This window comes from Siniperca chuatsi, linkage group LG16 (genome assembly GCF_020085105.1).
Source record: "Siniperca chuatsi isolate FFG_IHB_CAS linkage group LG16, ASM2008510v1, whole genome shotgun sequence".
NCBI classification, from domain to species: Eukaryota; Metazoa; Chordata; class Actinopteri; order Centrarchiformes; family Sinipercidae; genus Siniperca; species Siniperca chuatsi.
In genome coordinates this window covers 15,197,937-15,222,101 of record NC_058057.1, presented here as the reverse complement: position 1 = coordinate 15,222,101, position 24,165 = coordinate 15,197,937, and the positions used below count along the sequence as shown (strand labels likewise).

Below are 24,165 nucleotides of genomic sequence, written 5' to 3'. Positions count from 1 at the left end.
TACTGATCCAGGTATGTTTATTGTTAGCCAGAGTACACTGAGAGACCAGTATAGACATACAGCACAGAAAAGAGTGAGCATTCAATAGAAAATGGAAAAAAGAAATCTAATCTTACTTTGATGTTTATGTCTGATAAAAATGGTTAATAGGTGGAATATGAACATGGTAATTTACGGTATCTGTCAGTTAACATGTTTTAATCTGCAGTGCAGTGGAGTAAAACAGAGTGCAGCATCTACAGTGGAGTGATTATCTGTGTAAATGTATTAAGCGTTTGATATACGCACCAATAATTCTCAAAAGTCTCATCCAATTATACGAATTATAAGTGATATATGGAGTGTAATGTATCCATGGAAATGTTTACCATATAATTCAGTCATTATAGATATAATAAAATCAGCAATAAGATCTGTGTGGTAAGTTAGCAGATGTGTTGCTCAAAAATACAACACAAACAATCAAATAAAAAGGATTTGAATGATGAGGCAGTAAGTGATTGACAAGTTGGACATAATCAAGGCTTCGAGACCTAGTTGTAACTTTCACTCAACACAGCATCCTTTAAAAGGTGTATTTACAAAACACACATTTATTATTCGATAGATTTTTCATTGTATTAAATATATTACATAAATCATATTCTTACATGCGGAAAATGCAGTGTTGTAAAGAGTTTACGCTGATATTCATAAAAACAACAACAATCTGTAAAAGGGCTGGTTTCAAATGTGTGGTTCATGCCTCATCCTTCTTTATTTCTTGAATGAAGCACACTCACTGTCCATGCAGGGAGAAGACTTACGCTGTCTGTTAAACTGGCCCCTTTTCCAGCTATAATCTATTAAATAATTCAATCTTAATGTAACTAAATTTTTCATTAAACAACAAAACCCATCTCCTCCTACCTCAACACATTTTGTTCATTCACCTTGCATAGTGTCCATCTCTGTTACTGTACACAGGCTGGTTGGCAGTAAAATGCGTTGGCAAAAAAAAAAAAATAAATTGACAATGCTGTAGGAAATTAGATATCATATCTATTCCGAGATCAGAGCAACACAACCCCCTCATTAAATAAAAAGATCAACCTGTCTCATTCGCAGCTAATCTCAATAGGCTCTGTGAGGAATGATATAAGTGTTATAGGTGGCAACAAAGTCTGTCAGAGTGTATTGCACATGTTTCTTTAGAAAAGGTGACTTAAGTTTGCGTCAGTTTGAATGGGTAACATGCAGTACTTAATGAATGCAGTGAAAACACAAAAATGTCACCTCTCACTCTCAGTCGTGTCATTTTGGCTTACAGCTACTGCATGAGGAGCGTAAAAGCAACAATGTCGTAGTGGATCACTCAGCAGCACTTACTGTATAAATTATTGCACCACACATGTTGTTAAGTGTTCCCTGCACTAAAAAAAGTTTAACAGTAAACCTTCTATGAGATAAAGAACAGAGCAATTGTAATTTACAAGGAAGGTAATACTGCTTCTTGGCAAATTCCATAAAAAAAAAAAAATCAGACAAGTACATGGGGACTGAATGGCCGTACACAAAATGGGAGATGTGTGCAGAAATGCATGCATGCATTCTGTATTTACTGTATATCTATTTGCGTATCCAGTCTGAAAGGAGTTCATTCAGGACAGCCAGTTTCCCAGGATGCAAATCTGGTTTCCCACAGTGCACAGCATCTATTTGGGCCAGTCCACTCTGGCAAAGAAAGGGTGGGATTTGATATCATCCACACCTCCCACACCTGCCCCCAGTCTCTCCATTGGATTGTACTGGAGCAACTGCACAGGAGGACAAGACAGATACCAAAAGAGACACGCATACATTTTTAAATCAACAAGCAACCAGGTGAAATCACAAAAACAAACAAACAAACAAAAAAATCACATTGTCATAACAACATTTTTAGCCAGTGAGCCAAAGTATATATATACACATTTAGCTGCAGAGTCTGGATGTATGATTGCAAATTGATTTGAATTGAATTTACAGTAGAGAGCCATAGGGACTCTAAAATGACACTTTTCTGCATGACAAAACATCCAAAAAGTTCACAACTTTTAGAGTTACTGCATATAAAGGCTACTATATAGCATTAACATGCAAACAGGTAACACTGACTGTAATGACTAATGAGCAAATCCAGTCATCGGGCAGTCTAAGTAATAAGTGTCTGCATGTGTACTCCTTCACAGCACAACTACACTGGATTCATAGCAGATTTGTGCCACATTAAGCAGAAATAAATCCGTGCTAACCATATTAAAATACATCTAAAGATTACCAGTGTTGAGGATTTGCAATTAGCTTTAAGATATTAGCTTGGTGTAAGCTCTATTAGGGATATGTCCACTATGTGTAGGATGCATGTTTATCGGTTATAATCTGTCAGAAAAATACATTCCTAATCATTTAAAGTAGTATAGTGAGGTCCGGTTATTTTCAGTCTCTTTGCTGCACTTCCCAGAGATCACTCATTTATCTGATAGTGTTTTCAGTACTGGGATGTTTTTTACTTGTGTGTTTTGACGATGAAAGTACAGTTTTTGTGGACGACACCCTTTTTTGCATCTGCTGAGCCACTGTAGCAGGTCATGCTAACCCAGCTCTTCTACTGTATTTATTTCAAACAGACCACTATTGTTGCTGTCGGAAATTACTTATTGTGCATATTTTTCCCCTGGGAAAGAGACATGCCAAAAACTGGGTATTTAAATATCACATATGCACATTTTTTATAAACTCTGTCTAATTTAAATTACTATTGCGTTTACCAACCAGTGAGAGAGAGCTGTAACTTTAAATTACTTAAAAATGCTACAGATTATTACTTTGACATTATCATACACCATGCAAGAGTCCCTCACTCACCCATCCCCCATTAGTCATGTTCAAATTCCTTCAGTCTGCATTTTCAAGTGCGTGTGAGTTTTTATAAAAAATGTATAATAAATACAGAATTACAAAAAAATCTTTTTAGGGTGAGTCTATTTGAGTGGGCCACTCAATTCAATGTACATAAAATATCAACACACAAGTTACCAGAGGCACACTAGACTCTCACCTGCTCCAGCAGAGATCTGGCCTCCTCTGAAACAGACTCGGGGATGTTGAGAGCGGTGTGACGACCGATTCCTGCTGGATGGCACCGCAGCAGAGACTGTACAGAGGGAAGGAGGGGTGGAAAGGATAGATAACTATCAATCATACCAAAGAAAACCTGACAGACTGAGAGCTAAAGGGACAGATTTATTGACACCCACAGAGCCTAAGTCAATGTGAGGGCACCAGGACTGGACAAATAGGAGGAGACCAAAGAGCCAGAGCACCTGAAACAACACTGATCACACCAACTACAACAAGATAATGATTTCACTGCTGTTGCTCTTTCTTGGAACTGCTGTGTGTGTGTCAGATGGAGTGAATGTCACACAAAGAATGACATGTTTATACATTATACATCGTTTATACCGAGCAACTTTACTGGAAGAGCCTACACTTAAGCAGCCGTAAATATAAAGACTTTTTATTTGTTATAGTAAAATCAGATCGGTTCAAACTGTCAATTAAGAGGAATTGTTGCTCTGACTGATTAACTAAAAATAATCTCAGAAGTGAGAGTAAGGGAGCACAAGACCTGCAAGTGCTTTTCCAACCACAGAATGTAGCCCTATTGTTAAAATAATTGACAATAATGACCGTAATCACTGTTTCTTTTAGTGCATCTACAACTACAAACTGAAAATGCTAGTACAGAATATGTGCAGCAAGAGAAAGCCGTAAACTGTTTGTGTGTTTGTGTTGTGGGACCCAGTGTGTTTTTTTTCCATCAGTTAGGTCGGTTGACTCTCTCTCTCTCTTTGCTCATACGTGCTGCAGGAGTTCTGGCTGGGATCCTAGCCGCAGTCAAGACTGCTCCAGGCAAGATCTTATCCTGCAAGGATCAAGAGACACTATGTGTGCCTGTGTGTGTGTATCCTTGCCAGGACTGTACCCAGACATAATCATCAAAGGAGACATCTGTGACTGACTTTTTTTTTTTCCCCAGGTAAGTGGGTATGTATTGTTCAACATAATAGCACTAACTTAACAACCCGACTCATGTTTGGGCCATAGATGGGAACCACTGATAGCTGATATGAAAATATGCCCACTGGCAATCAGTTAGAATTTATTCAAATTTAATAGACAATGAAAAATTGAAGGGACGCTCTGCACCTGCACTGGGTGTCTGTGCGTGCTACTGTGTTTGTATGTGTCCTTCAAGAGAGCAGCAACTTATAATTAACATGTGCATGTGTACATATATAGCAGCTGAATATGTATCTATTGTCTTCCAAACAAAAAAGGCTCTGAGATGCTCCCCTTCCTCCCAAGCTTGTCTTAAAAGAGTGTCCCTCAGGCAGCCCTGATCCTGGACCAGCCGAGTTCCAGCACCTTGAGAGCTGCCCCGGACCTCACCTTCCACACCGACCTCGGATCGGCGTGCTCAAAGCCCAGCGCTGCTCCAGGAGCCAGCAAAGAGGCCCGGGGAGAGCTGACCCCATGGCCCAGCAGATGGAGCTCAGGCTGGGGGAGAAAGTCACACCGACACCCCTGGCACTCCCCGAGAACCAGAGTAAGAGACGGCAGCCAAGACGCACCTCACACACACATACACACACCAAAACAACAAACTCCACCTACTCAAACACATACAGACACGCGCGCAGAATCACACACAACCTGGCACGACCATAAAGAGTGTGAGAGAGTTGAAAGCCAAGACACCTACAGACATCCCACAACACCTTAGCAACAAAGATAACATTTTTTTGGTACTTTTCGACTCACCATGCCTGTCAGGAGCTCAAACAGGATGGCGCCAAAACTCCACCAATCGCATGCTGCGGTCTCCTCACTGATACCTCCCACCTCTGAAACAAGAGCAAAAAAGAGTGAAGACACTGAATTAATCAATATATTAACAAGCAGAAAAACAGAGTATGTGTTGGGGAAGAACATAGGGAAGACTAATCAACTAGTGATGGATATAAAATAAGAAAATAATCAAATGTGTATAATTAAAATCATTTACTGATCTTAAGCTTGGACACTAAATGCTTAAGACCCCTTACACAATTACATCATTTTTAGGTATCTTGGTTTAGGCATCTTGGGTTACTTAATGTTTCATTGAATTGATACAATCAATTCAAAATTAGCACAAAAACATGGACACAGTCACACACAAACAAGTGTGTGTCTCATAAAAGGGTGATTTGCATAATAAAAAAGCAGTTAAATTGAGGAAACCGTCTGCTGCAACTTCACACCATCTGCATGACCTGACCTCAAAACACAAACACACACTCATACAACACACACACACACACACACACACACACACACACACACTAAAAAATGTAAAGCAGGAACAACTGAGAGCAAATAGTACAACACTTTTGTTCAGTTTTCTTTAACCCTGCACTATTTTTAGTGTGGGGTTAAAGAAATTTTATTTTTCTCAATTTCTCAATTAATTGTTTGGTCTGTGAAATGTCAGGAAATAGTGGCAAATTTGTGAATCACAATTTACTAAAACCCAAAAAAGAAAGTCATTTCATCAAATGTCTTGTTTTGTCCATTTAACAGTCCAAACTTCTTAAACTTAATTATCAAATCAACAAATTGTTGCAGTCTTACCACAGAACCTGCTGACGGTCCATCATAAAGGTTTTTGTCTGGACAACCAAAACTAATTAATTAGTTAATCAATAATTACAGACATCTCTTCCTTTTCTAAAATTCTCCCTCTTTGGTCTTGTGTTAGTCTTTAATACGCAAACACTTGCATCTACATACAGACAAGACCACAAATCCCCCTCAATGTGGACATTTCACAGGAAGTTTGTCCACTTTGAATCTAGCTCTTGACCTAAAGTCTAGCTCATGGCCACGTTCTGCGAGCATGTGATCCACAATCAGTCTGATAGCCAGCTCGATAGAAGGCTGTTGGGACTCCACGTATGTTTAAGTAACACACAGGAAACCAAGAGTGAGCGTGTGCTAAAGTCAAAAGTGTGTGTGTGTGTGTTAGCTCCACTGGGTACCAGATGGCCTCTTGTGCCGCTCGGCTTCCCTCTGCTCTCTCCAGAGGGCCAGAACCCAGGGTCACGTCTGTGTGTGCCCAGAGACCAGGCTCCTCAGCTGGGGGAGCATAAGAGACAAAGACCCCTCTCCTGGAGGCTGCCGGGAACTCCAGGGGCCTGTGCGGCTCTCTTGCAGTAAAGGTTAGAGAGGGCTATGATACGACTTGGACGTTTCGTATACAAATACACACACACACACACACACACACACACACACACACACACACACACACACACACACACACAGCCAACTGAGCAACCAGACTTCAGGGCTCCCCAGGACTGCTGTTTTGACAGCCAAGGAGAGAAGATCGTCATTGAACAGACTAGTGATACCTGCGTAGTTATGAGCTGGAGGGAAATACTGGACACACACAGACAACACACATACATACACACGCACGCACGCACACGTCTCAGAGCAAGGTCGATGTCATCACAATGGATTAATGTCTAAGGAGCTGCAGGGAGAGTACAGTGGAGCTGGCTACACTTACCGCTCTGTCAGAGCGAGGCAGGGAGAAAGTGAGATAGAAAGAGAAAGAGGACGGGAAGGGAGAATTAACTGCATCCACAGGCCATAGGTCATTCAACCCCACTGTTGCACTGCACTGTGTGATGTGTACATTTTCAAATTTGATCATACCTTTACTAAGCTAGCATTTTCTTTCTTGAACAGCACAGGAAACACTAAAAATTTAATCATGAGAATTCTAAGAAAACAAAAGGATACTGAGGAGTTCAGATACACAACAATACAGTGTGTTCACCTCATGGCCTCTTCTTCTTCCCTTTCCCTTCAACAATGCAGTTCCCTCCTGCTTTGTATCTTAATCACACTCCATCTCCTCTCTCCTGGGGGCCATAAGGAACTTTCTCTCTTCTCCTCTTAGACCGACTTCCCTAAAAACTTAACTGACAGTCATTGTTGAAAGAGGAAGTAAAGTGTATGCAGGTAGGAAGTAAGGAGGGATCGGTGTATCATGTCCCAAGACTGTGTGTGTGTGTGTGTGTGTGTCTTATGAGCTGGGAAGGCTCTGTTGATAAATGTTGACAAATCCCATGACTCATCTTCATTATGCGGACAGAGTAAGAATATTCAAATAATAAAGAACTTTCAAAAAGGTACTTTCAGGGCACAATTTCTTACTTGAAAATCTCTTCGAAACAATGATATGACAGCTCTGTGTAAAAAGAGGAACTAAACTTTATCTTCCAACAGATCATCCTGTGGCTGAGCAGGTAAAAGAACAAAACGGTGAAAGTTAACAGTGAGTATGATGATGAAGTCCTCAGTAACTGACTTGTTACCTCAGAGGGGAAGAATATTGAATTTCCCTTTTCTTAGACGTTGAAGACAATCGGTTTTGGACTTGCTTCCCTCTCAACAGAACAATAAACAATTTCTGTTCAAATTAGGTTGTGTCACACTGTTACTCCACAGCTTGTTTTTTGTCTTATTAGAGAACAAAACATTAGCCATCTGATGTTTATCAGTAATGACGGAATGGTGAGAAAGTAAATAAGCAGAAGTGCAGAATAAATAGATACACTGTTGCTGTATTTTCCGAGTTCACTCCCGTGTTTTTTGGGTGTGAATGTGTGCGTTTTAAAAACATGTTTCCCTCCTTCTTAAACAGACACACACACACACACACACACACATACGGTCACAGCAGGCCCCCTGCTAGCTTTCTGGCAAACAGTCATAAATCTGTCATCAGGAATGAAGCCATCGCTAGAGCTGACCCTGTCTGGATAAACAGCAATGCATAACAAGGGCAGGAGAGACACACACTCACTAACCTCTGCGTTACTAAGTGTGTGTGTTCACAAGCACATACATCTACAGATACATCTACCAAACGCAGGGATTTGCAGGTACGCAATAAATACAAGCAAGCAAAATAGGTGATAGCCATTACTTTGTAATATATCTGAATTTACAACATCAAAGAAAGATGGACATAAGAGACACACAAGAAAAAGAGAAAAAGTTGCTAATGTTTGAGTAGGACAGTCAATAGATGTGGACGTGGTACTATCACTCAACAACAGCATAACACACCCCCTGCTGGTTGCTAATATGTATTACATCCATTGATCCACATGGGATCAACAGTCGTTTAACTAACAAAACCTTTCACACCTGCGCTGATGTCAGTTCTGTTCCACTTCATTTCACTAAGGCGCTGGCTTTTATCCCCAACATTTAACATTCTTTTACTGGGCATCTTTTGCTGTAAAATATTTTTGATTATTTGTGTGAGTTGAATGCAAGCACCACCCAAATGTGATTCAAAGAGCACCACCACTGATTTTTATTGTGTTAGGAGCTACTGTAGATGATGTGCAACTTTTACATAAAGCCATGCTTCTGATTTTATTGCCGCCTCCAGCTCCTCTCGTCATCCACAGACACTGTGTCCAACATTGTTTATACTTGTATTTGTCTTAAACTACATCTTAATTTCACAGTGCTGAAAGGATTTGTCTATATATTCAGTTACAATTTTGAAAGTCAATCATTTACATCATTTGGCAAGACTGAATATTTGTTTATTTTTATGTAATTTTAAAGTGAATACCTTCCAGTTCTTTGACTGCTGGTTGGACAAGATATGACATTTGAGGACAGCACTTCTAAAAACTTGACTGATCCAGAATTGGGTTAACAGTGCTGTGATAACTGACTGTAAGTCAAGTGTATATTTAGTCAAAGTTAAAATTAAATTTGAATGCCAAATTCATTATTAAATAGACAAGATTGTTCCGCATGTTACCTTTCAAATCTACCATCCACGCACTTAGTGTGACAATCTCTCGCTGCTTGTATTAACAAGAAAATTATTACATTAATTACACAATGATTTAATGACAAACATGTTTCGGCTCAGCTACATTGTGCATAAAGCTCCTTGTGCTGAGCTCCTGTGTCTTTAGGTCATCTACCGCTGGCCACTATATGCATCTATGTGCTTCTATTTCCATTAGTAGGCTTTTAAATAAGCTGTTGCTAAGGGAAAAAATGCACACTTTGGATATTAGACAGAGCATTTGTTGCTTTCAGATTTATTACAACAGTGGCATACTGTACGTTCTAGTCACAAGGAGGATTTAAATCTGAAGTGACCTTCCTGGCTTGAGAGAGAGGATGAATATGAGTGAATAGCTTAATATAAGTGCGTGGGAGAGTGAATGGGTGTGCGGGTCATTGTGTATGTCTCAGAGTGCAGCCAGTGTTTTCAGCTACCAGTTATTCATCCTGCATATTTAAGAAGATGTAATTAAACACATAATGCATAATCTATCCAACAGCCCAAGTGTGAAGGCATATGCTTAAAGCAGCAACATATTGGAAAACTTATCCCCCCCCCACACACGGAAGTGTTAAGTAGGGACATGGTGCTGTAGTCTAGCAGCAGTTTGTTTTAGGCAGCTTGTAAACAGCATGCCAGAGCTGCCACAAGCCTGCTGGGGGCAACACATGGGGTTACTGCACTATTGGCTAACTGTTGCACAACAGCACACTCTACAGGACAAAGAGAGAATTACAACAAGATCCAGCTTCTCAAAACTGTGACTGCAAGAGTAAAAAAGATATTTCTCATTTATCCTCCAGATATTAACCACTCTGAGTGTTAATTAAAATGTAAAATAACACTGTCATGATGATTACCGTATGTATCCTTTAGATGTGGTTCCTTTAACTGCAAAAGAACAGAATGGAAAGAGCACCTTTGCATATGGATTTTTGTCAGTCTCTCTCTCTCTCTTTCTACTACTACTCGATTGGTTTGTGTATATTTGGACTGTTTATTCATGTCTGGCTATGAATGAAGGTTCTGTGACCATGGGAAAGTGGTCTACTTATGGCCATGCATGCCTGCATAGAATTAACCCCACATAAACCTCCTAACTGACACGCAAACACACACAAAATGAGGTTCCTAATTCATAAGTATAGAATGAGTGCATAAGAGAAATCAGAGAAATAAAGTGTTTTAGCATGTATATGTATGTCTCACCTGGTGCACAGTACATATTGGAAATGGCCTCTTTGTCACAGGACTCCTCCACATCACTCCAGCTACAAAAGTAGGTAAGCTGAACATGACCTTAAGAGACAGGAAGAGACAGAAAGTGTTCAAGCTCAAAATCAAAGTGTGAAACATTCATCTCATGCTCTGCCTCTTGTCAACCCATCACAGTCAAGTGTCACTCGCTACTTTTCAAACTGTTTATTCAGCTTTACAGCACTTCCTTCCTCCGTTCCTTTCTACCTCTCTACATCTCTTTGCAAGCTTTTCAAGCACACAGACCCTGCGATTACTCCTGTTTAGCGGCTACCCGTTAACGCTATCATTAGAACTAATGGTGTCATTAGGTAGCCGTGGCCATTAGCCTGGGCTAGCCAGACTGATGCACCACACTACGCCGTTGATGGCCCCTTTAGAACAATAATTACCACCAGGGAGACGAAAACAGCCACTCAGCTAATTAGACGCTTGTTGATAACGAGGTGGAGAGAGATGATTGTAGGACGACAAAAGAAGAAGTTGAGGGGGAATCTGTGACCTCCTGGTAAAACAACACTTTCGCCTCTGGAAGAGCCTTCATTTTAGTAAATGGATTACAAATACTATCTGCTCTAAGAAAGGAATAACCACAGATCTTGACTTCATAAAAGTTTTGTATTTTGCATTTTTTGGCTGGAGAAGACAAGCAAAAAATATGACATCCATGTACAGCAACTTCAGAGGAATGTGATTTTGTAAGAGAAATAAGAGAAGGTGCCACCAAGAGTCTATAGGATTTTCATTAGGTCTTTATTGACCTATTTACATCTGAAATAGTCATGGTGAAAGGGCCACCTAATAGACTGTAAATTATTGCTCCCGCTGCAGCCTCTGTTCAGTGCATGAATTTTCTAATTCATGTGTCTTGGAAGTTGACATTTAAATGTTTTTCACTAGCCATCAGAAGATTTACTTGTATGTAGTAAGTAGTTGTGGCATTATTGTTATAGTATTCCAGCCAATATTACTTACAGAGTCTAAATGTTTTTTGAAAATTTTCAGGTCTTTTTCCACACCCACACTGTGATACTTTAGGAGAGCTATGAGATAGATGACAAAATGGGATCTTACAGGACAAAACTTCATAAAATATTTTCACAGGAATTCTTGTCTACAGCACTGTGCCATGAAAAAGTCTGTGGTAATAATGAATGTCTAACCTTGGTGGTCGAGCAGGATGTTGTTGGGGTTTAGATCTCGACAGATGATGCCCTCTTGGTGCAGAGAATCCAGGGCTGTCACCATCTCTACAGCCCGGCATCGTACAAATTCCTCAGGGATACGAGCTTGGGATGCAGCCAACGACAGCTCGTCCAGCTCTGCAAACAGCCGCGATACTTCTGTATCAAATTCGCTGCCACCTGTATTACTAATAACTCGTGATGATTCACCATCAAGACCTGATAAACTCTCACTCAAGACTGCACAGGCCTCAGTCCCATTTGTGGCTGGGATATATCCTGTGCTATTGCCACTGGGGTCTGGAACCAAGTCAGTATTTACTCCTGTACTGGCATCTAGTTTCTCATTAAGTGAGTCAGTAACTGGAAGGTCAAAGGGAAGGTCATTATCTTGGCATGCATCCATTTTGTCAGAGGTCTCTTGCCCAAACGCCAAGCTGCAGTCTTCCCACAGTGAGTTGAAGGGAGAGGAAGATGCAACACTGGTGTCACAAGTTGCAGAGGCTGTACACAGAGATGAAAGCTCCTGCTCCAGTGGCTGCTCCTCCCCTTCCTCAGGCTGGCTGTGAAGCTGTAAAACATCAGGCTGGATTAACTTGTGAGGAGAGGCTGTGGCCTCGAGGCCCAGACACACGCCTGAAGCTTCTAATTCTTCCTGTAAAGAGACTACAGTCCCACTCATTACAGGCAGGTTGACCAAAAGGTCTGGTGGGTGACCTTCATCCTCAACTACTGCCTCTTTAAATGAGATGACTGGCACTGACTCATTGGAGCCTTTATCACTACAGTCCAACCCCCAAAGCTCTGAACTGTAGCCCTTGACCTCCTGAGCCAGCTCTGGAAGATCCTCAGTGACATTCAAGCCCAGGTCAGATGTAGAAAAGAGGGGGACCTGTTTATGAGAAGGGCGCTGCTCTCCTAAGTCGAGACAGGTCACCTCACTGTCTTTGCTGTCAATACGGAAAAACTCCATTGGCGTGTGCTTGGACTGATCCAAAGACAGAGGTACAGCAGGGGAGGGCAAAGGACTGAAGACTTCACTGTGGTCCGGTCCCTCGCCACGGTATTGCTCATTGTCAAGGGTGTGGCCACTTTTGTCGGATGACTCTGTGAAAAACCCGAGTTCCTGAGAGCTGATAGGTGAAGAAAGGCTGTCGTTGCTAAGCAGTGAGCGGCTATATGAAGAAGTGGTGGTCGTCACTATGGGCACTTCCAGCATTTCATGTTCACTCTTCTCTTCCTCCTCTTCTAGTGCATCTGGTTCTACTTTGTCTTGTTCATACTCATTGCAAAGTGTCAAATAACTGTTGGTGCACTCTTCCTCAGAGTTGGCTCCGAAGTCTGACTGGGCCCCGATTTGTTCGTTAAGCCTGGGAAGGAGAACACTTCTCTGAGGAGACGTGATGAGGTTCTCCCCTTCCTTCTGCAGCCCTGAGAGAGAATCAGAACAAGCAACCGGCCCAGAACCAGAACTGGCTGAACCTACATCCAGCTGTGGTACAGCATGTTGTGGAGAGTGTACAGCCACTGTGTGGCTCTTCTGGATGAAAGGAATGTCAAAGCTTTCCTCTGGGCTGGAATTATGAAGGTACTTTCCTATGTGAGACCACAGCTTTCCGCCTAAAGATGAAGGAAACAGGGCATTAAAGACAATAAAAAAGGAGGGTGTATCTAATACGGTGGTAAGCAGAGGTATTAAGAGGACGAATGAGGAATTAGACAGAAAGCTATGCTATTTCTGGATAATTACAGCACATTTCTCCTGCAGGAACTTTTCCAGGAATGTTTTTAGGAAATCAGCAACCTGTTTTTCAACTGGGGGAACCTTGGTCAAAATTTAGTACCTAGGCCATAGTTTCCATCGTCCAAAAAGTTCCTGCTTTGGGGTAGCACTACTGAAAGTTGCTGACTAGTAAAACACTATTCTCAAGGCTGCTACAATTTGTGTACATCATTCATTCACACAGTAAGCAAGCACTGGGTGCCAGTAGTATCAACACAGGAATTGGGATGGTTTATTGATATTTAAACAAAGTAACATATTTATGTAGTAGACTTCTAAACCACTCTTGAAGTTGTTTCAATGCAGTTATGTTCTACAGCAGAAACAGGGCCTAATTAACCCAGTGTGAGGCCTATGGCAAGAATGATCTGCAGGCCCCTATTGTTTCGCCAAACCAACCAGTATTTTTAGGCAGTAATATCACCTGCCACAGGGTTTACTGTACATCACTTAGTTTGTGATCATTTGATTTAACACAAATTAGAATATGTGTTTAAAAATATGCACCATGTCATTAAACTATCAACTGAATTATTAAAAGGTGTTAAGACTAGACTGACACAGGGCCCCTTTATATGGGTCTCAAGTTGGAAAAAGCCACATTTGGGCCCTTACAATTTCAGTATTTAATTGTGCTGTAGTGGTCCATATTACCAAATTAATTTGTAATTGATGATCAAAGTACCAGTAATCACCGCATAGGCAACTTGGGGCCTTTGGAGCCCCTTAAAAGTCTGGGGGTCCCTGCCTAGTTGCCCGCTTTGCTCAGTTGGAAATTGAGCTTTGAGCCTTGAACAAACGAATAAACAGAAACCACTCATCATCATTTCGAAGGCAGGCTTCTCACTTTTCTGTCCATGAAAACATCGCATCTGAAACAAAAATTAGCTTTCTGCCTAATTGACCTAATTTTCAGTTTTTCAGATGCTGCAGAAACTCAAAAAGGAATGTGCAAAAGAGACTTTTAGTTCCTGACTTTGGTTTCTGGGGCTCCTTAGTTACTGGAACTATTTGGAAAAAGGGTCATTAGTTTCCACTTAGGAATGAGTAACCAAGGCAAACAAAAACAGTTATGAATGAACCCAATTTGGCTAAATGGGGTTGGGGTGGGTGTGTGCTTTAGGTTCCCAGTGTAATGTTAGCATTTTGATTTCTCGCTGTCTTACACACACACACACACACACACACACACACACACACACACACACATATACACAGATATACACACAGCTGTAGTGTGAGCAATTGGAAGCCAGCATCTGTTGTGTGTGATGAGAATGGATAGAGAGTTCACAGTGATGATAATGATAGCGGGGCAGCTCGATGGCTTAGAAAGTAAAACCATCCACATGTTGTTTTGTCCAATGTCACTCAGGTCACTGCCTCCCTCTGTCTGCCTGTCTGTCTATCCTCATTCAACCCATCAGCTGCTAACAGCATACTATAGAAGCATAAAGAGCAACCCTGGATTTTGTGAATCACAGAGGTGGGATGCAACTGTGGTGAAACTATGCCTCTTCTGGCATTTGATTAGCTTTATTAGATCAACAGCGCCATATGATATTCACTACTGTCCACTAATATTAGCGCAAGGTAGGTATAGAGTGCGCCAGATTGAATAGGTTACAGGGCATTAAAAAATATGGCTGCATTTCATTGTACTCTCATGAGCTACACACACATCCTAGAGTGAGTGGGATGTAAGGAGGCCCAGGTGTTGGCATAGCTAATGAAGCATGGCGCCACCTGGTATTCAGAATAATGACCTGTGACACACACCTATCTCTATCAAACATCTGTCTGGAACAAGGGCAGGGAGATGGGTGGGAGAAGAGAGGAAGAGGGATCAGGTGAAGGAGGGGAAAAGACAGTTAGAGGTAAAGAAGACAAAAGAGGGAAATTGATGAAAGAGATGAAACTGATGAGCATGAGATGTGTGTGTCTTACCTTCAGCATACTGCAGCAAAAGGAAAACTGCGTCTTCAGAGACGATGAATTTCCGCAACTGCACCATGTGGGGCACAGAGTGGGGCATGATCGTCCTCGTAGTCCGCCCACAGTCACTGCTCTTCCTCAGACCCTGCAATAAGAAGGGAGAGGAAAAGGAGGTGAGTAATTAAAGGTGAAGAAAGCAAAAAAAAAGAAAGTGCTTTTAAGGACAAGAGGAGAAAAGGAAAATTAACCCAAATAAAGAGGGCATGAGAGGAGGAAAAGGAAGGTGAGTGTTTTAGTTTGTGTGTAGAGTAAAAAAAAAAAAAAAAAAAAAAAAAAAATGAGAAAGGGAGTGTGGTAAAGGAGAAACCTCCCATTAAAAAGAGGTGCCAGCTATGCCCCATGGCAACCCAAAGTCACTGGATTCATCAAGCCACATACAGCGCATGACTTTAACAGAGCCACACAAATTTATCAGCGCTACACGTAAAGTTCACATTGGCTGCGAGTGTGTGTAGGTATGCGTGTATTTGTGCGCCGCGTGTGTGTGTGTAGTCATCTGTGCCTGCGCTGTGCGTTGGCATCTGGCACACGTCTCACACCTGAGAGCAGAGGAGCTGACAGGGACAGGCCCATTAGAATCAATTACACCAGTCACACACAGGGGCTTCTGGCACACTTTACACTTACAGTCAGGACGACAAGGATGCGGGTGCGCGCGCGCGCGCACACACACACACACACACACACACACACACACACACACACACACACACACACACACACACACACACACACACACACACACACACACACACACACACACACACACACACACACACACACACACACACACTTACTTTCAGGATGAACGTCTCTTGTGTTCTCTTGTCCATGACCAAAAGAACCTGTGATGGAAGAATGCCATTAATTGCCAGGTATGAACAGACATATACAGTCTAAGATGAGGTAGTGGTCATGTCCTCCAGAGCAGTGTTTTTCAACGGCTAGGTCAGGGCACACAAGGGTCACTGCAAGATAAATGTAGGTCCCTAAATTATACTAGAAACATTGACATTAACACGTCACATCCTGCTGTGTTGACCAAACCAAGTCCCAGCCACATACCGACTAAAAGTAATCTATGTCTATCGATGTCTGTAGTGTAATAGCAAAAAGGGGGAAAATGCAATACTAGCTGTGAAAAAAAAGGTATAAAAAGGTTACAGAATTAACACATATTTTTATAAATACATTATACCTAAATCAATAACTATATTAATCGATTAGTTGATTGAGAGAAAATTACATGACAATAATTGGTAATCTCATCAAGTAATTTATTAATTCAAAAAAGCCAAGGACTCGCCGGTTCCATTTGATCTAATACAGAGAATTTCTTTTCTTTCTTTTTTTTTTTTTTTTTTTTAAAAAATCACTGTAAATTGATTAAATAGATTTTGGACTGTTGGTTGAACAAAACAATCAATCTGAAGAGGTTACCTTAGTTTCTTGAAAATGATAATGACCATTTTTCACTATTTTTGGTTAATTTCGTAGACTTATATTAAAAATAACAGACAGATGAATCATTATTCAAAATAATTGTGTAGCCCTAATATACACAAAAAGGGACATGAGTAATAATTCACATTTATGTTCATATATCAGATGCACACATTTCTTTCCTGTGCTGCAAATTTGTTTTAATTTTGGAGCACACATGTTCCTTGAAAAATATATCACTACAGAGCTGTGCAATGCTTCATAGCAGGCACAGTAATTGCTAGCATTGCCATCTCTAAATCCCTACCTTCTTTCCATCTGTACCCAAATTCCACCAAAAAAGCTCCTACCATCTCTCATTTCACTTTCCTTTACTTTCTCCCTCTCGTTCTTCCTAATATCTTTATTTCCTGACATCTCCATTGCTCTTCTGCTCCCGCACCGTCTCAGGGGAGAGCTTGAGCATATGTGTGTGAGCCGGTCTGTGTTTGTGCATCGTGGAGTGCGTGCGTATGTTTTGTGGGTGCATTCTCTCCATGTGACCCTGGCGGGGACCAAACAGGTGCAGGCTAAATGGATATGAATGGAGCTGTGAGTAAACAGAGTGACAGTGCTAGCCAGGGTGCTAATATAATTAAGACACAAACATCAGGGAAGGGGGGAGGTGGAGAAGAGGGGCACAGGGGGGGCAGTAGGGTGAGGAGCTCTCTCCATCTGTCCCCTCTGTCCCCATTAAAAGTGAAAGGAAGAAGGAGGAGGAGGAGGAGAAAGAGGAGAGGAAAGCTGGGCCATTTCTGTATAGCGTAGTTTTCGCTTATGGCGGGGTTTTTTTTTGCTGTGTGTGTGATTTGTTTCTGACATATTGCGGATTTTGCATGCACCTCTGTAGAGTAACACATGTTGGTATTGTGTCAACATTTTCCTTGGGGTTTTGTGTGTGTGGAAGACGAGCATCATTGATTCAATGTTGTGTGCCGCTCTCTGAGCTGCTTGCCAAGTCATTTCATGGCTGAGTGGTGAAGTTGCTTCGCCGGCAGCTGGTCGAGAGGACCAGCAACCTAAACTGACCTTGTGGTAGTCATAAGTGATGCTAAGCATACACACACACACACACACACACACACACACACACACACACACACACACACACACACACACACACACACACACACACACACTCAGCCCTTACTATACCATCCAGTAAATCTATTACGTTTTATTGCTCCAGATAAAAGAGATGTTCAGAGAAGGAAAGGACACAAGGAGGAGAAATTTGTAGATGGATACCATCCATATTTATCTGGCCGGGGCAATTATTAAATAAATGAGTGTCTGCCGGACCTAAGTGTTTTTGTTAAGACCACAGTTATTGTTTCGTTTTCACCTTAAGAATTCTCCTCCTCCAAATTTACTATAATATTCAAGAAGAAAATTCTGACATCAAATCAAATAAAGTGAAATGTTTATTTTTAACACTGATGAGTTTTGTCTTTTCATGTCTTTTACACACTCTCTTGGTAGAAAAAAAGACAAATTATTGATTGTGATCATAAATGAAACAATATTCAAGTTAACTCACAAAATGTGGCTGCAAGTTACAAGACTTGTCAATAGTAAACTGACCTTATCTATGACCCCCAACACCCTGAAAGCTCCCAGCTCCTCAGATGGACCACGCTGGCCTCCTCTGCTGGTGGACGGGCAGCACTGTGCCCCCAAAGCCTTGGACAAAAAAATATTTCATAGTACTTGGTATGTTAATGGTAATTAATAAAAATATGGTCACATTCATTAGGTATCGCAACCTCTTGCAACATGTGACCCAAATAATATGTGAAACAGAGCAACAGTCAGTGTCATAGTCAAAAATATAAAAAGATAAACTCCAGTCTGTGATCATCACAAGGCAGACTGTGTCTAATACAAAAACTATATTTTGAGGAAAGCACTCATTTGTGTTTGTTTCCTTAAACCTGCAATAACAGATTTTTTTGGCTACCTGGCAGCAGGAGACACAAGTTGTGAACACAAAATTGTCATACTGTCACCTTTTAAGTTAATATGGCGAAATTAGCAAGCAGTTGCTTATTTACACATCCAGCAGTTAAAGAGCAACATCAGCATTCATTTGGAGACGTGTGTTCACCTGAGGAAAGTCCACTATTTACTCTCCTTTTAGCTCTGTTTTTGGTCTGTACCAACTCTGAGGGAAATGTCTGGCTCTTTAGCTGCTAAATGCTCAACTATGTTCATCAGTTAAGTTTGTCTGAAGCTGAGGGGAACTGCGGATTCAGGTGATAATTCTCTGTAAGTTCATCACTAAAAGCGAGCCCTTTCACATCGTCACATTGTTTTCAGTTGTCGTTTGATTGATTTTGATTTGACTGATTGTTATTATAAAAATATTGATATTATTATAAAAACATTTTTCAACACAGACTTGCTGTAATGTTTTCATCTGTAATAAACCCGAACACACTCTGATACACTGCCTCAAGTGGTTTGAGGAACCTGGAGAATGCATGCAAATAAAGCACATTTGCATAATCTAAAAGAGACAGCATAATGCACAATGACATTTCCCTCCCACTCACCACTGTCTGTGTTGACCCTTGACCCATATTGCTTCTCAGATGCTGACTGGATATCTGTTCTGCACGCATCAGATACTCTGCAGTCTTCTTCTTCACTGCCTCTCGTCGCGTGGGACTGGGCTCACCTGAAAAAGGGGTGAGTGAGATCAATAATTTTTCTTTACAAAGCAGTTTTTATAGTGCAGGGTTAAAAGTTTTGGTACTAGCATTTTATTTACTGAAAAAACGCATGTTATTACAGTGACTAATAAGCTAATAAACCACAAAGTTAAAGTGAAAAGTCTTTTTGGTTTGGCCCCTCCACACAGAGGTGCAAGATCAGGGTCACTGGCAGTGATTCTCAACGACCAGCCCACAAAGATGTTATCTGACAAGAACCAATCATCCATCCACTCCCCCCACTCCAGCCGCCAGCCACCTGCCAGCGCGAGCAATGATTAGGAATGACGGTGTGCATAAATACACATTCAGTTTAGTGTCCTCTCATATTTTTTACTGAGCATCAAAGCTGAGAATCCACCCTCTGTCTATCAGCAGTGAAAACCTTACTGTTCCTCCTGACCACATGAAGCGTTTCTCTGCAGTGTCACAAAAAAAGAGACCGGATGAAACAGGAAAAAAAGACAGACCCTCTTAATTGTGAATATACCCAAATTTCTCATTGAGTAGTGAATTTAATTTTACATGATCTCCAAATAAACTTGAGTTTCAGTTTGACACTTCTCTCCTTCTTTCCGTATATGCGCACTCCCTCTCTCTCGCTGGTCCACAGCAGCTCTCGCTTTCTCCCTGTCTCTCTCTTCTCACGATGATGTCGCTGGTTCTGACACAGAACATACTGACCCAGGCCAGAGCTTCATCATGTCTGAATCTGGACTTGGAAACTACAATTTTTTAACAGAAAGCCAGCACTGCAATTTGGGGTCATAAAGTTTGAAAGATGAGGGTGTTCACCAGGCAGGGAGGGTCAAAAGTAAAGATGCTACTGAGTTACATTATGGAACGTGTAGGATGCCCTATTTTTAAAACCCAAACTGACCTTGCACTCCTTGCAACAGCAGGTCCACTCCGCTGCGATAGCAGGAGAAAGCTGCCTGGAAGTCCTGCTCTTTCTCCTTCTGTACAGCCAAACAGATGAGCTCACTGGCTCTGTCTAGGTAGTCTGATTTCACGTCCTTAGGGTTGCCACCATGGGCTTTCTTCAGACTGCCAGAAAAGAGCAATGGCGTTCGGCCCGGCAAGCTGACCTCTAGGTTAGGGGCTGAGGAGGCAGGGGCTGGGGCTGGGGCAGGAGATGGGGTTCGGCGTTCGTGTAGGGAGGGCAAGCGAGGGCTGCAGCTGCTGCTAATGTTGGTGGCCCCCCCTTGTGGCTGGTTTGGGGAGGTGCGGCCTGAAGCCATGCCATCATCCAGCCCAGCCAAAGAGTCTGTGTCCACAGCCAGGGAGGTCAGGTCGCTGTCACTGGACGGGCCTGGGGAGGAAAACAATGCTAGGGTCAATACAGACAGATACATGCACACTTCATAATAAGTCTATATATGTCAGAAATACTAAAATCTAATTGAGCGCTAATGTAGGTGGGTGTTATTTTGATGCATAAACAAACTTTACCTCCATATTCAGATGTGATAGTCAAATCATCTGCACCACTGATGTCTCTTTGAACTGAAAAACATGTGCACACATCTCTGAGAAAATATGAATTAACAGTCATTGTAAATTACAGGGAAGATTGATTCTGAGGAAGAGTAATTGTGTGCAACCTTACCATCAGAGCTGCAGTCTGATAAACTGTCTGCCAGGAAGTCAGAAAAGGGCTCAGCTGGTCCAATGAGCTCTGAGCCGTCATGGACCTCACCTCCCTTGAAAACAATTAAAAACATTGCAGTCCATAGTCTCTCTCTGAGTATGTTTATGCTGCTGCATGTGTGTGTTTGGATACCTTGAAGAAATCTTGGATGTGCTGACTACTATAGAGAGCAGGGATATTGGCAGAGAACTGTAGCAGATCCTCAGAGCACTGTCTTCTTTCCTCAATTACTGAGTCATCAAAACGACCTGCACATGCAGACATGGATAGAAAGATAGGTACACGCAAAGAGTGAAATTGCCTTTAGGCAAGTGATCATGTCAACTAACAGTAGTGGTTACTGAGTGAGTAATAACACTGAGCTTCCTCAAGAGGGCAGAGTCATCACTACTTCTCCAGTGGTTCAAAGGTCCAGGATTTCTAGTCTTGTATAACAGCAAAGTCTGTCTCTATAACAGTTTTTCCAACCAAATGTTAAGGTAACAGAAGACCAAAGAATTCGAACAGGAGAAGGGTCTACACACTTAGGTCCAGTGCAAGCATTAAGAAAAATTAAAAAGATAAGCATTTGGTCTTTTTACCTTTATCAGGAAAAATGTATGACACAGGGGAATCAAGGGGGGTAGTTTCTTACCAAAGACTTTGGCCCTGGCAAAGGGAGGAAAAAGCTCCGACTGGCTACATACATTCTTGTGTAACTGCCAGAGGTTCTGATGAAGCTTCCGGAAATCACTGTATCTCTTCCATACTGTTATCTACAAAAAGAGAGAGAGAGAGAGAGAGAGAGAGAGAGAGAGAGAGAGAGAGAGAGAGGACAGATGGATGAAGACAGGGAGGAGGCAGGAGTTGGGGAATCAATACTTGTGTGTTTAAAGACGTGTGAAGCTTCACCAAATGGATTATATCAATTTTGTTTACCAAACACTGCTTGAAGAAGTAACTTGATTTTGTACTTGTCTGTAAAAGTAATCTCATTATCACTTTTTATTTTAAATATCTGAATCATTCAAATATTCATGTCTTGTTAAAGACATTTATTTTTTTAAACTTTAACAAGCACTCCATAGCCTGAAACTACAATCAAACTTCAGCTATTGCTCCTGTGCCAAAACATGAAACAATCTAACTAATTTGACAAGTTACATTCCATTGCCATCTCGTGCAATAAAACACAGGCCACAACAGTCACACACAAACGTGGACAAAGTAGTTCCTTACTCTGTGGGATAAAGCAAAACATAATGGCCTAATGTTGAGATGCCAGTCCTGTTTGCTAAAATCCTGGCCAACCTGCTGGACTGAGCACCACTCCCAACCAGGAGCACTGCTCAATAATGGAGGTATGTGTTTCCAGGCAAAATGCTTTCACTGTCTCTTACACACACATGCAGTAATTGACATCATGCCTGCTGCATTAGCGCTGGTTCAGGGCTAGACTGCATTCCTCACTGCGTGACAAATATAAGAGATCATGCATCTGTGTTTAAACTGCATGTTCATAGGTACATCATGAGAAAGGGGAATAGTTAAATGTTCTGTAAAACCTTTTAAAAGACAAAACTGCTGTTTTGAGCGAAGATGTGACAGGCATTCCTTAATATATAATATGTGGGCAATAACAGCCCGAGTTGTCAGTATTCTGACATAAAGACAGTGAGCTTCCAATGTAAAAAAAAAATGCAAAATGAATGAATGCGTGCAAAAGAGGAATGCAATAATTCTCCTGATGTAGGCCTAATTTGTGGCTTTTTTATATAAATTATTTTTCACAGCGTTTCTGGACAGAAAAATTAAGCCCTGCTTTCTAAAATCTCATGTATAAGGAGGTTGATAAGGAACATAGAGCCACACACAACTCAGGCAGTCACAATATAAAAATATTGGCTGCATGTCTTACCTCTTGGACATCCTCTGGGTTCCTCCTGGAGATTATCTGTGTGGAAGACGGAGAAGAGAACTCAAGGCTTTAGAGTCTCCATGTGAGTGATTCCTATCTAAAAAGATGCCAGTGCTGGTTTCTTGTGAGGCTGGCACAAGAATGAGCAGGGACACAGCTCTGAGTGTGACAATGAGTGCATTATATAGCGAATGACGGTAGTCTTGAGTGTAAGAACGAGACATCACCAACATTCATAACAAGCAGGAGTATGCCCATGTATCTGTAAAATCACTGCACGCATTGTAACTGGAGGTCTGACAGAAGCGTGGATGAATAATGGGATATGAAATTTGGTCTGGGTTTTTTTTCTCCTAACTTGAAAGTGAGTAACGTTATAGCAGCACCTTACTCTGGGAGATACAGAGAGTTTAAGCCATTGACATGTAGGTTATGAAGTTAACCCAGGCTGACATTTCTCCATCCTAGCTTAAATAGCGGGTCTGTACTTTATAATCAGGATTCCTACACCGTTAATTACTTGTTTCAGGGCATTTCTCTGGTAAACTTGCCTCAAAATATAATGACAACACGAACCAGGTTTCTAGATAATGATAGTCCGAACAGATTTTTTTCTGCTTAAAGATGCTTAACATTATCTCCTTAATGCTCGTCTGTCGTAACGCAACATACACCACTAACTAAACTAGCTAGTTAGCTATCTAGCGGTTAACACCAGGTTAACATAGCGTTTAGGTCGGATTCAATCAGTCTGGCTAATGTTGCTAATGTAAGTTAGCAACCAGACAATCCACTGGGCGTAAAAAACCCACATTTAAAAATATAAGCAAGTCTCCATGTGTCTGTAAGCTAAATCTGCGGTTTTCACAATAGCTTTTACCATTGCCAGGTAATCCTCAAGAGGTTGAAGTAACGTTACTTGTGTTTGTATCATATTAGCTTCGTTAGCATAGCTCAAGCTAAACAGCTAGTACATATTAGCTAACAACACCTAGAATCAGCCTTGCTGTCAGAGTGCCCATCCTCCCTTTACTTACCCTTGCGGTCACTTTGTACACAGTGTAGCCTTTCTGGTGCTTTTTGGGATCTGTGACAGTATAAAACCGAGCAAGTTCTCCTCTGTCCCGCTGCGATATCATTCTGATTGTGACATTGCCAAGGCTACCAGCCGGCTAGCCGTACACATTCATTCCCAGAGAGCACAGTGACAGGCAGGCAAATAAGTTAGAGCTCCTCC

General features: G+C 41.5%; 1 protein-coding gene across 3 annotated transcripts; it reads right to left on the bottom strand.

Moving 5' to 3' along the window:
• rps6kc1 (ribosomal protein S6 kinase polypeptide 1) lies at positions 1–24,154 on the bottom strand. Of its 3 annotated transcripts, none has more exons than XM_044169363.1 (16): positions 23,966–24,152; positions 22,929–22,964; positions 21,666–21,786; positions 21,164–21,279; positions 20,990–21,083; positions 20,833–20,886; positions 20,261–20,692; positions 19,222–19,346; positions 18,251–18,349; positions 15,982–16,029; positions 15,137–15,269; positions 11,386–13,026; positions 10,175–10,264; positions 4,849–4,931; positions 3,080–3,175; positions 1–1,796 (listed from the first exon to the last, which is right to left on the bottom strand). In XM_044169363.1, exons 1-16 carry the CDS (start codon positions 24,065–24,067, stop codon positions 1,695–1,697), a joined length of 3,372 nt encoding a protein of 1,123 aa, XP_044025298.1. In that variant the 5' UTR covers positions 24,068–24,152; the 3' UTR covers positions 1–1,694. The 3 variants fall into 3 exon arrangements, 2 of the variants coding, with proteins under 2 accessions (XP_044025298.1, XP_044025299.1); XR_006374937.1 differs by lacking the exons at positions 1–1,796; positions 3,080–3,175 and adding exons at positions 6,108–6,647; positions 9,826–9,856 and having other exon boundaries at positions 4,853–4,931; positions 23,966–24,154; XM_044169364.1 differs by lacking the exon at positions 23,966–24,152 and having other exon boundaries at positions 21,718–21,786; positions 22,929–22,970.
• Between the last annotated feature and the right edge of the window lie 11 nt (positions 24,155–24,165).